This window comes from Lepidochelys kempii, chromosome 13, assembly GCF_965140285.1.
Source record: "Lepidochelys kempii isolate rLepKem1 chromosome 13, rLepKem1.hap1, whole genome shotgun sequence".
NCBI lineage: Eukaryota > Metazoa > Chordata > Testudines > Cheloniidae > Lepidochelys > Lepidochelys kempii.
This window is the reverse complement of record NC_136392.1, coordinates 36,867,124-36,880,620: the sequence shown is the minus strand read 5'-3', so window position 1 is coordinate 36,880,620 and position 13,497 is coordinate 36,867,124. Positions and strand designations below refer to the sequence as shown.

The 13,497-nt window shown below is 64.2% G+C and overlaps 1 protein-coding gene across 1 annotated transcript in view; it reads right to left on the bottom strand.

Annotated features, from left to right (window-relative positions):
• LOC144929185 (mast cell protease 1A-like) overlaps positions 1-12,955 on the bottom strand; it is a 31,063-nt gene extending 18,108 nt beyond the window's left edge. Inside the window, exons 1-3 of the mRNA XM_078848190.1 lie at positions 12,950-12,955; positions 11,756-11,964; positions 10,853-10,988 (exon numbers count right to left, since the gene is read on the bottom strand). Of these exons, the coding sequence (XP_078704316.1) occupies positions 10,853-10,988; positions 11,756-11,964; positions 12,950-12,955 (351 nt within the window). The remainder of the gene's footprint in view (positions 1-10,852; positions 10,989-11,755; positions 11,965-12,949) is intronic.
• Positions 12,956-13,497: the final 542 nt, after the last annotated feature.

The window sequence follows — 13,497 nt, the reverse complement described above, 5'->3', positions numbered from 1 at the left end:
TACCTGCAGCAGTGTGAGGTCACTGGGGTGGGGTGATGGGATGGGGACGGTACCTGCAGCAGTGTGAGGTCACTGGGGGCGGGGTGATGGGATGGGGACGGTACCTGCAGCAGTGTGAGGTCACTGGGGTGGGGTGATGGGATGGGGGCCGTACCTGCAGCAGTGTGAGGTCACTGGGGGCGGGGTGATGGGATGGGGGCCGTACCTGCAGCAGTGTGAGGTCACTGGGGGCGGGGTGATGGGATGGGGCCAGTACCTGCAGCAGTGTGAGGTCACTGGGGTGGGGTGATGGGATGGGGCCAGTATCGGCAGCAGTGTGAGGTCACTGGGGGCGGGGTGATGGGATGGGGCCAGTATCGGCAGCAGTGTGAGGTCACTGGGGTGGGGTGATGGGATGGGGGCCGTACCTGCAGCAGTGTGAGGTCACTGGGGCGGGGTGATGGGATGGGGGCCGTACCTGCAGCAGTGTGAGGTCACTGGGGTGGGGTGATGGGATGGGGGCCGTACCTGCAGCAGTGTGAGGTCACTGGGGTGGGGTGATGGGATGGGGGCCGTACCTGCAGCAGTGTGAGGTCACTGGGGTGGGGTGATGGGATGGGGACGGTACCTGCAGCAGTGTAAGGTCACTGGGGTGGGGTGATGGGATGGGGCCGGTATCGGCAGCAGTGTGAGGTCACTGGGGTGGGGTGATGGGATGGGGACGGTACCTGCAGCAGTGTGAGGTCACTGGGGTGGGGTGATGGGATGGGGGCCGTACCTGCAGCAGTGTGAGGTCACTGGGGTGGGGTGATGGGATGGGGCCAGTATCGGCAGCAGTGTGAGGTCACTGGGGGCGGGGTGATGGGATGGGGCCAGTACCTGCAGCAGTGTGAGGTCACTGGGGTGGGGTGATGGCATGGGGACGGTACCTGCAGCAGTGTGAGGTCACTGGGGTGGGGTGATGGGATGGGGACGGTACCTGCAGCAGTGTGAGGTCACTGGGGGCGGGGTGATGGGATGGGGACGGTACCTGCAGCAGTGTGAGGTCACTGGGGTGGGGTGATGGGATGGGGGCCGTACCTGCAGCAGTGTGAGGTCACTGGGGCGGGGTGATGGGATGGGGACGGTACCTGCAGCAGTGTGAGGTCACTGGGGTGGGGTGATGGGATGGGGGCCGTACCTGCAGCAGTGTGAGGTCACTGGGGCGGGGTGATGGGATGGGGACGGTACCTGCAGCAGTGTGAGGTCACTGGGGGCGGGGTGATGGGATGGGGACGGTACCTGCAGCAGTGTGAGGTCACTGGGGTGGGGTGATGGGATGGGGGCCGTACCTGCAGCAGTGTGAGGTCACTGGGGCGGGGTGATGGGATGGGGACGGTACCTGCAGCAGTGTGAGGTCACTGGGGTGGGGTGATGGGATGGGGGCCGTACCTGCAGCAGTGTGAGGTCACTGGGGTGGGGTGATGGGATGGGGGCCGTACCTGCAGCAGTGTGAGGTCACTGTGGTGGGGTGATGGGATGGGGGCCGTACCTGCAGCAGTGTGAGGTCACTGGGGCGGGGTGATGGGATGGGGCCAGTATCGGCAGCAGTGTGAGGTCACTGGGGCGGGGTGATGGGATGGGGACGGTACCTGCAGCAGTGTGAGGTCACAGGGGGCGGGGTGATCGGATGGGGACGGTACCTGCAGCAGTGTGAGGTCACTGGGGTGGGGTGATGGGATGGGGACGGTACCGGCAGCAGTGTGAGGTCACTGGGGCGGGGTGATGGGATGGGGGCCGTACCTGCAGCAGTGTGAGGTCACTGGGGGCGGGGTGATGGGATGGGGCCAGTACCTGCAGCAGTGTGAGGTCACTGGGGTGGGGTGATGGGATGGGGCCAGTATCGGCAGCAGTGTGAGGTCACTGGGGGCGGGGTGATGGGATGGGGCCAGTATCGGCAGCAGTGTGAGGTCACTGGGGCGGGGTGATGGGATGGGGGCCGTACCTGCAGCAGTGTGAGGTCACTGGGGCGGGGTGATGGGATGGGGGCCGTACCTGCAGCAGTGTGAGGTCACTGGGGTGGGGTGATGGGATGGGGGCCGTAACTGCAGCAGTGTGAGGTCACTGGGGTGGGGTGATGGGATGGGGGCCGTACCTGCAGCAGTGTGAGGTCACTGGGGGCGGGGTGATGGGATGGGGACGGTACCTGCAGCAGTGTGAGGTCACTGGGGCGGGGTGATGGGATGGGGACGGTACCTGCAGCAGTGTGTGGTCACTGGGGCGGGGTGATGGGATGGGGCCAGTATCGGCACCAGTGTGAGGTCACTGGGGTGGGGTGATGGGATGGGGCCAGTATCGGCAGCAGTGTGAGGTCACTGGGAGCGGGGTGATGGGATGGGGCCAGTACCTGCAGCAGTGTGAGGTCACTGGGGTGGGGTGATGGGATGGGGACGGTACCTGCAGCAGTGTGAGGTCACTGGGGGCGGGGTGATGGGATGGGGACGGTACCTGCAGCAGTGTGAGGTCACTGGGGTGGGGTGATGGGATGGGGGCCGTACCTGCAGCAGTGTGAGGTCACTGGGGGCGGGGTGATGGGATGGGGGCCGTACCTGCAGCAGTGTGAGGTCACTGGGGGCGGGGTGATGGGATGGGGCCAGTACCTGCAGCAGTGTGAGGTCACTGGGGTGGGGTGATGGGATGGGGCCAGTATCGGCAGCAGTGTGAGGTCACTGGGGGCGGGGTGATGGGATGGGGCCAGTATCGGCAGCAGTGTGAGGTCACTGGGGTGGGGTGATGGGATGGGGGCCGTACCTGCAGCAGTGTGAGGTCACTGGGGCGGGGTGATGGGATGGGGGCCGTACCTGCAGCAGTGTGAGGTCACTGGGGTGGGGTGATGGGATGGGGGCCGTACCTGCAGCAGTGTGAGGTCACTGGGGTGGGGTGATGGGATGGGGGCCGTACCTGCAGCAGTGTGAGGTCACTGGGGTGGGGTGATGGGATGGGGACGGTACCTGCAGCAGTGTAAGGTCACTGGGGTGGGGTGATGGGATGGGGCCGGTATCGGCAGCAGTGTGAGGTCACTGGGGTGGGGTGATGGGATGGGGACGGTACCTGCAGCAGTGTGAGGTCACTGGGGTGGGGTGATGGGATGGGGGCCGTACCTGCAGCAGTGTGAGGTCACTGGGGTGGGGTGATGGGATGGGGCCAGTATCGGCAGCAGTGTGAGGTCACTGGGGGCGGGGTGATGGGATGGGGCCAGTACCTGCAGCAGTGTGAGGTCACTGGGGTGGGGTGATGGCATGGGGACGGTACCTGCAGCAGTGTGAGGTCACTGGGGTGGGGTGATGGGATGGGGACGGTACCTGCAGCAGTGTGAGGTCACTGGGGGCGGGGTGATGGGATGGGGACGGTACCTGCAGCAGTGTGAGGTCACTGGGGTGGGGTGATGGGATGGGGGCCGTACCTGCAGCAGTGTGAGGTCACTGGGGCGGGGTGATGGGATGGGGACGGTACCTGCAGCAGTGTGAGGTCACTGGGGTGGGGTGATGGGATGGGGGCCGTACCTGCAGCAGTGTGAGGTCACTGGGGCGGGGTGATGGGATGGGGACGGTACCTGCAGCAGTGTGAGGTCACTGGGGGCGGGGTGATGGGATGGGGACGGTACCTGCAGCAGTGTGAGGTCACTGGGGTGGGGTGATGGGATGGGGGCCGTACCTGCAGCAGTGTGAGGTCACTGGGGCGGGGTGATGGGATGGGGACGGTACCTGCAGCAGTGTGAGGTCACTGGGGTGGGGTGATGGGATGGGGGCCGTACCTGCAGCAGTGTGAGGTCACTGGGGTGGGGTGATGGGATGGGGGCCGTACCTGCAGCAGTGTGAGGTCACTGTGGTGGGGTGATGGGATGGGGGCCGTACCTGCAGCAGTGTGAGGTCACTGGGGCGGGGTGATGGGATGGGGCCAGTATCGGCAGCAGTGTGAGGTCACTGGGGGCGGGGTGATGGGATGGGGCCAGTATCGGCAGCAGTGTGAGGTCACTGGGGTGGGGTGATGGGATGGGGGCCGTACCTGCAGCAGTGTGAGGTCACTGGGGCGGGGTGATGGGATGGGGGCCGTACCTGCAGCAGTGTGAGGTCACTGGGGTGGGGTGATGGGATGGGGGCCGTACCTGCAGCAGTGTGAGGTCACTGGGGTGGGGTGATGGGATGGGGGCCGTACCTGCAGCAGTGTGAGGTCACTGGGGTGGGGTGATGGGATGGGGACGGTACCTGCAGCAGTGTAAGGTCACTGGGGTGGGGTGATGGGATGGGGCCGGTATCGGCAGCAGTGTGAGGTCACTGGGGTGGGGTGATGGGATGGGGACGGTACCTGCAGCAGTGTGAGGTCACTGGGGTGGGGTGATGGGATGGGGGCCGTACCTGCAGCAGTGTGAGGTCACTGGGGTGGGGTGATGGGATGGGGCCAGTATCGGCAGCAGTGTGAGGTCACTGGGGGCGGGGTGATGGGATGGGGCCAGTACCTGCAGCAGTGTGAGGTCACTGGGGTGGGGTGATGGCATGGGGACGGTACCTGCAGCAGTGTGAGGTCACTGGGGTGGGGTGATGGGATGGGGACGGTACCTGCAGCAGTGTGAGGTCACTGGGGGCGGGGTGATGGGATGGGGACGGTACCTGCAGCAGTGTGAGGTCACTGGGGTGGGGTGATGGGATGGGGGCCGTACCTGCAGCAGTGTGAGGTCACTGGGGCGGGGTGATGGGATGGGGACGGTACCTGCAGCAGTGTGAGGTCACTGGGGTGGGGTGATGGGATGGGGGCCGTACCTGCAGCAGTGTGAGGTCACTGGGGCGGGGTGATGGGATGGGGACGGTACCTGCAGCAGTGTGAGGTCACTGGGGGCGGGGTGATGGGATGGGGACGGTACCTGCAGCAGTGTGAGGTCACTGGGGTGGGGTGATGGGATGGGGGCCGTACCTGCAGCAGTGTGAGGTCACTGGGGCGGGGTGATGGGATGGGGACGGTACCTGCAGCAGTGTGAGGTCACTGGGGTGGGGTGATGGGATGGGGGCCGTACCTGCAGCAGTGTGAGGTCACTGGGGTGGGGTGATGGGATGGGGGCCGTACCTGCAGCAGTGTGAGGTCACTGTGGTGGGGTGATGGGATGGGGGCCGTACCTGCAGCAGTGTGAGGTCACTGGGGCGGGGTGATGGGATGGGGCCAGTATCGGCAGCAGTGTGAGGTCACTGGGGCGGGGTGATGGGATGGGGACGGTACCTGCAGCAGTGTGAGGTCACAGGGGGCGGGGTGATCGGATGGGGACGGTACCTGCAGCAGTGTGAGGTCACTGGGGTGGGGTGATGGGATGGGGACGGTACCGGCAGCAGTGTGAGGTCACTGGGGCGGGGTGATGGGATGGGGGCCGTACCTGCAGCAGTGTGAGGTCACTGGGGGCGGGGTGATGGGATGGGGCCAGTACCTGCAGCAGTGTGAGGTCACTGGGGTGGGGTGATGGGATGGGGCCAGTATCGGCAGCAGTGTGAGGTCACTGGGGGCGGGGTGATGGGATGGGGCCAGTATCGGCAGCAGTGTGAGGTCACTGGGGCGGGGTGATGGGATGGGGGCCGTACCTGCAGCAGTGTGAGGTCACTGGGGCGGGGTGATGGGATGGGGGCCGTACCTGCAGCAGTGTGAGGTCACTGGGGTGGGGTGATGGGATGGGGGCCGTAACTGCAGCAGTGTGAGGTCACTGGGGTGGGGTGATGGGATGGGGGCCGTACCTGCAGCAGTGTGAGGTCACTGGGGGCGGGGTGATGGGATGGGGACGGTACCTGCAGCAGTGTGAGGTCACTGGGGCGGGGTGATGGGATGGGGACGGTACCTGCAGCAGTGTGTGGTCACTGGGGCGGGGTGATGGGATGGGGCCAGTATCGGCACCAGTGTGAGGTCACTGGGGTGGGGTGATGGGATGGGGCCAGTATCGGCAGCAGTGTGAGGTCACTGGGAGCGGGGTGATGGGATGGGGCCAGTACCTGCAGCAGTGTGAGGTCACTGGGGTGGGGTGATGGGATGGGGACGGTACCTGCAGCAGTGTGAGGTCACTGGGGGCGGGGTGATGGGATGGGGACGGTACCTGCAGCAGTGTGAGGTCACTGGGGTGGGGTGATGGGATGGGGGCCGTACCTGCAGCAGTGTGAGGTCACTGGGGGCGGGGTGATGGGATGGGGGCCGTACCTGCAGCAGTGTGAGGTCACTGGGGGCGGGGTGATGGGATGGGGCCAGTACCTGCAGCAGTGTGAGGTCACTGGGGTGGGGTGATGGGATGGGGCCAGTATCGGCAGCAGTGTGAGGTCACTGGGGGCGGGGTGATGGGATGGGGCCAGTATCGGCAGCAGTGTGAGGTCACTGGGGTGGGGTGATGGGATGGGGGCCGTACCTGCAGCAGTGTGAGGTCACTGGGGCGGGGTGATGGGATGGGGGCCGTACCTGCAGCAGTGTGAGGTCACTGGGGTGGGGTGATGGGATGGGGGCCGTACCTGCAGCAGTGTGAGGTCACTGGGGTGGGGTGATGGGATGGGGGCCGTACCTGCAGCAGTGTGAGGTCACTGGGGTGGGGTGATGGGATGGGGACGGTACCTGCAGCAGTGTAAGGTCACTGGGGTGGGGTGATGGGATGGGGCCGGTATCGGCAGCAGTGTGAGGTCACTGGGGTGGGGTGATGGGATGGGGACGGTACCTGCAGCAGTGTGAGGTCACTGGGGTGGGGTGATGGGATGGGGGCCGTACCTGCAGCAGTGTGAGGTCACTGGGGTGGGGTGATGGGATGGGGCCAGTATCGGCAGCAGTGTGAGGTCACTGGGGGCGGGGTGATGGGATGGGGCCAGTACCTGCAGCAGTGTGAGGTCACTGGGGTGGGGTGATGGCATGGGGACGGTACCTGCAGCAGTGTGAGGTCACTGGGGTGGGGTGATGGGATGGGGACGGTACCTGCAGCAGTGTGAGGTCACTGGGGGCGGGGTGATGGGATGGGGACGGTACCTGCAGCAGTGTGAGGTCACTGGGGTGGGGTGATGGGATGGGGGCCGTACCTGCAGCAGTGTGAGGTCACTGGGGCGGGGTGATGGGATGGGGACGGTACCTGCAGCAGTGTGAGGTCACTGGGGTGGGGTGATGGGATGGGGGCCGTACCTGCAGCAGTGTGAGGTCACTGGGGCGGGGTGATGGGATGGGGACGGTACCTGCAGCAGTGTGAGGTCACTGGGGGCGGGGTGATGGGATGGGGACGGTACCTGCAGCAGTGTGAGGTCACTGGGGTGGGGTGATGGGATGGGGGCCGTACCTGCAGCAGTGTGAGGTCACTGGGGCGGGGTGATGGGATGGGGACGGTACCTGCAGCAGTGTGAGGTCACTGGGGTGGGGTGATGGGATGGGGGCCGTACCTGCAGCAGTGTGAGGTCACTGGGGTGGGGTGATGGGATGGGGGCCGTACCTGCAGCAGTGTGAGGTCACTGTGGTGGGGTGATGGGATGGGGGCCGTACCTGCAGCAGTGTGAGGTCACTGGGGCGGGGTGATGGGATGGGGCCAGTATCGGCAGCAGTGTGAGGTCACTGGGGCGGGGTGATGGGATGGGGACGGTACCTGCAGCAGTGTGAGGTCACAGGGGGCGGGGTGATGGGATGGGGACGGTACCTGCAGCAGTGTGAGGTCACTGGGGTGGGGTGATGGGATGGGGACGGTACCGGCAGCAGTGTGAGGTCACTGGGGCGGGGTGATGGGATGGGGGCCGTACCTGCAGCAGTGTGAGGTCACTGGGGTGGGGTGATGGGATGGGGGCCGTACCTGCAGCAGTGTGAGGTCACTGGGGTGGGGTGATGGGATGGGGGCCGTACCGGCAGCAGTGTGAGGTCACTGGGGCGGGGTGATGGGATGGGGACGGTACCGGCAGCAGTGTGAGGTCACTGGGGCGGGGTGATGGGATGGGGGCCGTACCGGCAGCAGTGTGAGGTCACTGGGGCGGGGTGATGGGATGGGGGCCGTACCTGCAGCAGTGTGAGGTCACTGGGGCGGGGTGATGGGATGGGGACGGTACCGGCAGCAGTGTGAGGTCACTGGGGCGGGGTGATGGGATGGGGACGGTACCGGCAGCAGTGTGAGGTCACTGGGGCGGGGTGATGGGATGGGGGCCGTACCGGCAGCAGTGTGAGGTCACTGGGGCGGGGTGATGGGATGGGGACGGTACCGGCAGCAGTGTGAGGTCACTGGGGCGGGGTGATGGGATGGGGGCCGTACCGGCAGCAGTGTGAGGTCACTGGGGCGGGGTGATGGGATGGGGGCCGTACCTGCAGCAGTGTGAGGTCACTGGGGTGGGGTGATGGGATGGGGGCCGTACCTGCAGCAGTGTGAGGTCACTGGGGTGGGGTGATGGGATGGGGGCCGTACCTGCAGCAGTGTGAGGTCACTGGGGGTGGGGTGATGGGATGGGGACGGTACCGGCAGCAGTGTGAGGTCACTGGGGTGGGGTGATGGGATGGGGGCCGTACCGGCAGCAGTGTGAGGTCACTGGGGTGGGGTGATGGGATGGGGGCCGTACCTGCAGCAGTGTGAGGTCACTGGGGTGGGGTGATGGGATGGGGGCCGTACCTGCAGCAGTGTGAGGTCACTGGGGTGGGGTGATGGGATGGGGGCGGTACCGGCAGCAGTGTGAGGTCACTGGGGCGGGGTGATGGGATGGGGACGGTACCGGCAGCAGTGTGAGGTCACTGGGGCGGGGTGATGGGATGGGGGCCGTACCTGCAGCAGTGTGAGGTCACTGGGGGCGGGGTGATGGGATGGGGGCCGTACCTGCAGCAGTGTGAGGTCACTGGGGGCGGGGTGATGGGATGGGGCCAGTATCGGCAGCAGTGTGAGGTCACTGGGGCGGGGTGATGGGATGGGGACGGTACCGGCAGCAGTGTGAGGTCACTGGGGGCGGGGTGATGGGATGGGGACGGTACCGGCAGCAGTGTGAGGTCACTGGGGGCGGGGTGATGGGATGGGGACGGTACCTGCAGCAGTGTGAGGTCACTGGGGGCGGGGTGATGGGATGGGGACGGTATCGGCAGCAGTGTGAGGTCACTGGGGGCGGGGTGATGGGATGGGGACGGTACCGGCAGCAGTGTGAGGTCACTGGGGCGGGGTGATGGGATGGGGGCCGTACCGGCAGCAGTGTGAGGTCACTGGGGCGGGGTGATGGGATGGGGGCCGTACCTGCAGCAGTGTGAGGTCACTGGGGCGGGGTGATGGGATGGGGACGGTACCTGCAGCAGTGTGAGGTCACTGGGGCGGGGTGATGGGATGGGGACGGTACCGGCAGCAGTGTGAGGTCACTGGGGCGGGGTGATGGGATGGGGGCCGTACCGGCAGCAGTGTGAGGTCACTGGGGCGGGGTGATGGGATGGGGGCCGTACCTGCAGCAGTGTGAGGTCACTGGGGGCGGGGTGATGGGATGGGGACGGTACCGGCAGCAGTGTGAGGTCACTGGGGCGGGGTGATGGGATGGGGGCCGTACCGGCAGCAGTGTGAGGTCACTGGGGCGGGGTGATGGGATGGGGACGGTACCGGCAGCAGTGTGAGGTCACTGGGGTGGGGTGATGGGATGGGGGCCGTACCGGCAGCAGTGTGAGATCACTGGGGTGGGGTGATGGGATGGGGGCCGTACCTGCAGCAGTGTGAGGTCACTGGGGGCGGGGTGATGGGATGGGGGCCGTACCTGCAGCAGTGTGAGGTCACTGGGGGCGGGGTGATGGGATGGGGACGGTATCGGCAGCAGTGTGAGGTCACTGGGGCGGGGTGATGGGATGGGGGCCGTACCGGCAGCAGTGTGAGGTCACTGGGGCGGGGTGATGGGATGGGGACGGTACCGGCAGCAGTGTGAGGTCACTCGGGTGGGGTGATGGGATGGGGCCGGTATCGGCAGCAGTGTGAGGTCACTGGGGCGGGGTGATGGGATGGGGACGGTACCTGCAGCAGTGTGAGGTCACTGGGGCGGGGTGATGGGATGGGGGCCGTACCTGCAGCAGTGTGAGGTCACTGGGGTGGGGTGATGGGATGGGGCCGGTATCGGCAGCAGTGTGAGGTCACTGGGGCGGGGTGATGGGATGGGGACGGTACCGGCAGCAGTGTGAGGTCACTGGGGCGGGGTGATGGGATGGGGCCGGTATCGGCAGCAGTGTGAGGTCACTGGGGCGGGGTGATGGGATGGGGGCCGGTATCAGCAGCAGTGTGAGGTCACTGGGGCGGGGTGATGGGATGGGGACGGTACCGGCAGCAGTGTGAGGTCACTGGGGCGGGGTGATGGGATGGGGGCCGTACCGGCAGCAGTGTGAGGTCACTGGGGCGGGGTGATGGGATGGGGACGGTACCGGCAGCAGTGTGAGGTCACTGGGGTGGGGTGATGGGATGGGGCCGGTATCGGCAGCAGTGTGAGGTCACTGGGGCGGGGTGATGGGATGGGGACGGTACCTGCAGCAGTGTGAGGTCACCAGGGGTGGGGTGATGGGATGGGGACGGTACCTGCAGCAGTGTGAGGTCACTGGGGGCGGGGTGATGGGATGGGGACGGTATCGGCAGCAGTGTGAGGTCACTGGGGCGGGGTGATGGGATGGGGGCCGTACCGGCAGCAGTGTGAGGTCACTGGGGCGGGGTGATGGGATGGGGACGGTACCGGCAGCAGTGTGAGGTCACTGGGGCGGGGTGATGGGATGGGGACGGTACCTGCAGCAGTGTGAGGTCACTGGGGCGGGGTGATGGGATGGGGGCCGTACCGGCAGCAGTGTGAGGTCACTGGGGCGGGGTGATGGGATGGGGGCCGTACCTGCAGCAGTGTGAGGTCACTGGGGTGGGGTGATGGGATGGGGGCCGTACCTGCAGCAGCATGATGTCATTGCTAATGGTGTCTCTGTTGTATCGCGGGTGCAGGATCTGGCGCCTCACAGGTATTTTCTGTTGGCTCCGTTCCCGTTGTCTAATGTTATGGGCTCCCAGTGTGGCAGTGATCTCGCTGTAAAACCCAGGAGCAATCCATGGGGCGTTAAGGGCAGGAGCGTATGTCAGGGGCAGACGGGCACATGAGGGCTGACTCATGAACAGTGACATGGAGGGGACGGGGCAGCCTGGGGCTGTCAGGCTGAGGTCCTGGGCTCAGCTTCTGCCAGCAAAAATGTACACACCACTGTACACATTGCCAGCTCTGATCCGGCTCCGTTGCTGGGGATTGGCCGGTTTGGAGGCGCGTGTGTGCAGGGGGACTGGAGCAAGGGGCGTTTCCCTTCTAGTGGGCACTGGTTGCAGCATAAACACTTGCCCAGTGGCATTGGGGTCCCAGCCTCTGCCTCCACCAGTCCCTTGTGCTGTTCCCTTGAGCTGCTTCACTCCTTATTGTTCTCCCCGCCCCTGGGTCTCAGCTCCCATCCAGCATGATCCACACAGGGGTCTATGCCCAGCTCCCCCTAGCTCAGAGCCCTGCAGAGCTGTCCTGGGGCTGTGAGCCCCTCCCTGCCCTGATCTGGGCAATGGGCCAGACCCCAGTTGGTGTCAATGGCCAGAGCCCCATTGATTTACCCAGCACTGGAGCTGGACCATGGTTTGCCGAGGCCCCGAGAAACACACTGACGCCTCCTGAGCAGATCAGACCCCTGGGCTCTGCTGTGCCAGCCTGTCCTACTAACTGCTCCTTCCCTGCAACCTACTATGGTGCAGAGCTCCCAGCTCCCCCATCACCTGCTAGCGCCCGACCTGCCCCGACATCCCCAGCAGAGAGTTGCTTACTCTCCCTTGCAGTGAGCGGCCGTCAGCACGAAGTTTGTCTTCACCAGGAACCCTCCGCAGCGATAGCTCTTGTCTCCGCGTCGTATTTCCAGATTGGCCATGTAGGGCCTGGAGTGGGGCTGGGCTTCCTGTCCCCCAATGATCTCACCTGTGGAGGGGAGACCAGGTTCATACAAAGAATCCCATCGTCTCCTTGGGCTGGGCTGGGACTGAGCTCCCCATCCCAAAGGGGAATCCCCACAGCCTCAACCCACCCCCTATGATGATCTCCCTGGGGGATCCCTGTGCCTGGGACTCTGCCCCTCAGCTCTCCCCCAGACTGGACAGCCCATGGGACTGGGAGGTAAATCGAAAGATCTGTCCTCGCTGGGTGGAGAATCAGTGCCAAATGCACAGGGAGTGGGTCAGTAATTGCACTGCCTTGAGTTAATGGCATTCAGGGCCAAGGTCACCCCAAATTAGGCCAGGCAAGCCCCAAAAGGGCACTGACAATCTTACTGGCTAAATTTCCTTCAGTCAGGTTCCATCCCCCAGTCTAATGCTGCTCCCTTTGCACTTCCAGTGTTGTCAATGCTGTGGGTAAAGAGACAGGGAGAGATCGTTTTGGGCATCTGCTCACCCTTCTTATAGCTGTTTCTTCTCTACAAGAACCATCACCAGCTGAGGTTCATGATACAGAAAGTGTGTGAACAGGAACCCCAAGCTGTTTCTTTGTCACAATGTAATTTTTTCGCCCATGTCCTCTTTCCTGCTCAAGAATGGCCACTTAATCAGGTGATAGTCCAATTGATTACATTGACACCTGGCTGAGGCATTCGCTAGTCTTTTGTCTCTGGCGAACTGGTCTGTGGCTGCTTCCCAGACTTGGAACATATCTTAGTAAAACCATACAGTAGAATATTATAACTTTAGCTGCCACACATATTTTACCAGGACAGTAATGATCAGCAAAGTATGAATTTTAGACGATACCTCACAAGGCATGCTTTGTATAAAATTTATCATAGTCCTGTAAAAGAGGTGAACATATGGGTATAGATTGTCACAGGCCCCTAGATAGCACCCACTGAATCCAATCCCTGAGACCCCCCATTCACCCCAAAATCCCAGGGGCCCCTGATCCCAGCCTTACTCACCAGCCCAAGCCCCGGGGGGCAGGAGAAAGGCCATGGGGAGCAGGAGCAAGATCTGTACCTTCATATTTGGAGTCAGTGCAGGGACAGTGCATCTGCCTCAGGCCTGGGGGCTTTATAGACTCAGCAGGGGGGAGATCTTGGGGGCAGGAAACCTCAGGGTCGTCCACACACTCATCTAAATGCAGGGCTCAGGCATCTCAGTTTCTAACCACAGCCATCCACGTGGGGTGAGGGGAAGTACATGCCCTGTGTCAGCCAGGAAGCCTGCACAGCTGGATGGATGCTGCCTGTCTGGGTCTTTCCACAGCTCAATGGATGATGGACCACTGAATGGAGAGGATCCCGGGGGACACAAGGGAGCTGACAGGAGCAGGCCTTGAACCTGGTTCCTAAATCGCCTAGGCTCCCTGCATTGATGCTCATGGGATGGGCACTGCCTGAGCGGAGCGATGGCTGGGGAAGGCTCAGCCTGGGGGGGGCTGCAGCCCTTCTGCAAAGCAGGTCCTATGTCTGGGCCTCTCCAAAGGACCAAAGCGGTGCAGATCCGGCCAGTGCAGCGATTCCTGGAGCGGCTGAGGGCTGCAGCCTCTTCATTGTCTCCTGTAT